Here is a 2,658-nt window from a genome sequence, read left to right on the forward strand (position 1 = left end):
GGGGGGGGGGTGTCGGGGCCGCGGGACGCTCTGTCCTCAGGATACCCCTGCTGCTGCCGCCCTCCTTCGTCCCCGGCCGGGAGTCGCGCGTGACACGGCCCTCTGCGGGCCCCTCGAGGGCGCGGCGCCGGCGAACCCTCCCCCGGGTCGCGCGGGGGTGGTAGCGGCCCATTTGAGAGTTTCCCGGGCCAGGCGGCGGGCTCGGAGGCGCTGCCTCGGGCCGGGGGCGGGCCGACGCTGCGCCGAGGGGGGAGGGACAAAGGGGTGGGTTCCCGCGGGCCGGCACCTGGCTAAAACCCGGCTGCGGGCCGGAGGACTGACCTGCCGCCCAGAGGAGAAGGAGGAGGTGGAGCCGGGTCCTGGACCTGCGCGTCCACGCGGGACCCGCGCCCGAAGATGCCGGTGCGAGGAGATCGCGGGTTTCCACCCAGGCGGGAGATGTCAGGCTGGCTCCAAGTAAGTGCCCTCTTGCGTCCAGCTTGGTTGGGAGAAGGGTCGCGAGGACGGGGCATGGGAGCGCGTGGTGGGCTTCCCAGATGCGCATTAGGTGGCTGGGATTCTCCCATCCGGAGGTGGGCTTGAGGGCAGGGACTAGGTTTCACCGGACAGGGGTGGTGGCTCGTGGCCTCCAGAGCTCCTGGACCCTTTTGTCTGTTCTCTAAAGTCACTTGGATTTCAGGTTAAGTCGCGAGTAGGGAAGACTGTCTTGAACTCTGTCCTGGATCGTTGCTACTTCGGAGGCATCTCGTTGTTCCTGTTGTGTCGCCTGCCCGATGCCTTTGTGTTTTCCTTCTCGGTTTCAGACCGCACTCTCGATGCAAAATTACAGGCGTGTGTGCGTGAGACAAACTGACAACTCTCTGGAGACCAGAATCCTCTCTCTCCCTTTTAATCAGTTGCCTCTGCAATATAAGTAAAAGTTTTTTGCAATAGGGAATGGATATATACTCTGGTGTTATCTTACCTGTCACCAGTTCCTTTTCTTTTGTGTCTTCATTTGTAAAGTTTCTGCTTTACACAGTAGTTTATTTTAAGTTATAAATAATCAGGGTTTTCACTACAGGGTTTTAACATTCTTGAAATGTGGATGAACTTGGGAGTGAATACTCCAGGGCTTAGTAATGGAAAGGAATACAGCCTCCCACCTCTATTTTAGCTTCAGTTCTTAGGCAGCGCTGCTTCCTTGGCAGCTGTCTGGCCTGAGTAATGGTTGTGGTTTCCCTGCAGTTCCCAGCGTAGACTCATCCCATCCTAGATATTGCCCTCCCTCCCTCCCTCCCTCAGCTAGGGGAATCCCAGCAGAGAAGAGGCCCTTTTCCTCTGATCTCTAGGTGGTCTGTGCTGGGTGCGCTGACAGTCACCTTGGGAGAACAGGTCCACCTGTGTCAGGATTATTCCTGGGAGAGACAATCTACACGCAAACCTTGGAAGTGGACCATTTTCATTTTAAGTGAGGAGTTACTAGTAGTGATTGCATTTGTGGCAAAGTGCCATTTAATATCTTGCCTGAGAGAATGAAATCACTTCAGTGTGGGGAATACAAATGTTAAGAGTGTGCCTCTACCACACTGTCTTGTTGGGGAAGAATGCAAATAATTAAGACTCTGATGCATTCCAATTAGAAGCATGAACAGGATGCTGTAGTTTCCCCTCTCCGGGGAGACGAGAGAAGGAGGGTGCTTTACTAAGGCAAGAGTGGCTTTTGAGGTGTTTCTTGAGCTTTTTCAGAGCTGCTGTCAGAGATTGATGAAGGGAGATTGTTTTCCCCCTGAGTTGCTGCTGCAGCTTTTTCAGGACCACGCAGCTGATAACTTAATGAGCACCCACTTGTGCCGGTCCGCTGTGAGCAGGTGGGGTACAAGATAAGCAAGACTCAACTTCTGCCTGAAGAGTCTGTTCGATCTGAGAAGTTCAGATGTTTTTTAAGACTCTGCAAACTCTCTGCTGGGATACCTGCGGCTTACAGAGGGAGTATGCGATACAGATGCACACTCTGCAATACAGAAATGCAACAAAGTGTGGGTTTGTTCCGTGCACACTCCCTTCAGGGTTTCTTTTTGGGAAGAAAGTTTGCCATTTGAACAGATACCTCACAGGGTAAGCCAGTCTAGAAAATGGGGCTAATAACACATCTCATAAGACAAGGACTGAGTGAAATGACATAGGGTGCCTGGCTAGTGGACGCTAAGTAGACAGTAGCTAGTATAGTCATCCCTCAGTATCCTGGGATGGGGGGGAGAATGGTTCTGGGACCCCCCTCGGATACCAAAATCCAAGGATGCTCAAAGCCCTTTATATAAAATGGTGTAGTATTTTCCTATAACCTAAGGGCATCCTCCTGTACACTTTAAATCCTCTCTAGGTTACTTACAGTACCAGATACAATGGAAATATTATGGAAATAGTTGTAAATAAAATGTAAATGCTGTGTAAATTGTTGCTGGTGTGTGGCAAATTCAAGTTTTGCTTTTTGGAACTTTCTGGAATTTTTTCCCCCCCTGTATATTTTTGATCCACAGTTGGTTGAATCCTTGCATATGGAGGGCCAACTGTAATAAGAACCAAAACAGGTGTTGATAACTATTAAGTGCTGGGCTCTGGGTTACTAAGCACAAATAGGAGGTACCAGGTATGTTAGGGCAGTTGCTGAGGGAAAGA

The 2,658-nt window shown here is 51.4% G+C and overlaps 1 protein-coding gene across 3 annotated transcripts in view; it reads left to right on the plus strand.

Moving 5' to 3' along the window:
• The window catches only part of TJP2 (tight junction protein 2), a 137,170-nt gene that overhangs the window by 50,650 nt on the left and 83,862 nt on the right, over nucleotides 1–2,658 (plus strand). For 2 of the 3 annotated variants that reach the window (XM_007466772.1, XM_007466774.1), the window contains exon 1: nucleotides 397–456. The exons of the other annotated variant lie outside the window; for it this stretch is intronic. In XM_007466772.1, coding sequence (XP_007466834.1) covers nucleotides 397–456 — 60 coding nt within the window. Of the gene's footprint in view, nucleotides 1–396; nucleotides 457–2,658 lie in introns of those variants that run through there. 3 annotated transcript variants of the gene reach the window in all.

The sequence above is a fragment of the Lipotes vexillifer genome, unplaced genomic scaffold (genome assembly GCF_000442215.2).
Source record: "Lipotes vexillifer unplaced genomic scaffold, Lipotes_vexillifer_v1.1 scaffold948, whole genome shotgun sequence".
Classification (NCBI taxonomy): domain Eukaryota; kingdom Metazoa; phylum Chordata; class Mammalia; order Artiodactyla; family Lipotidae; genus Lipotes; species Lipotes vexillifer.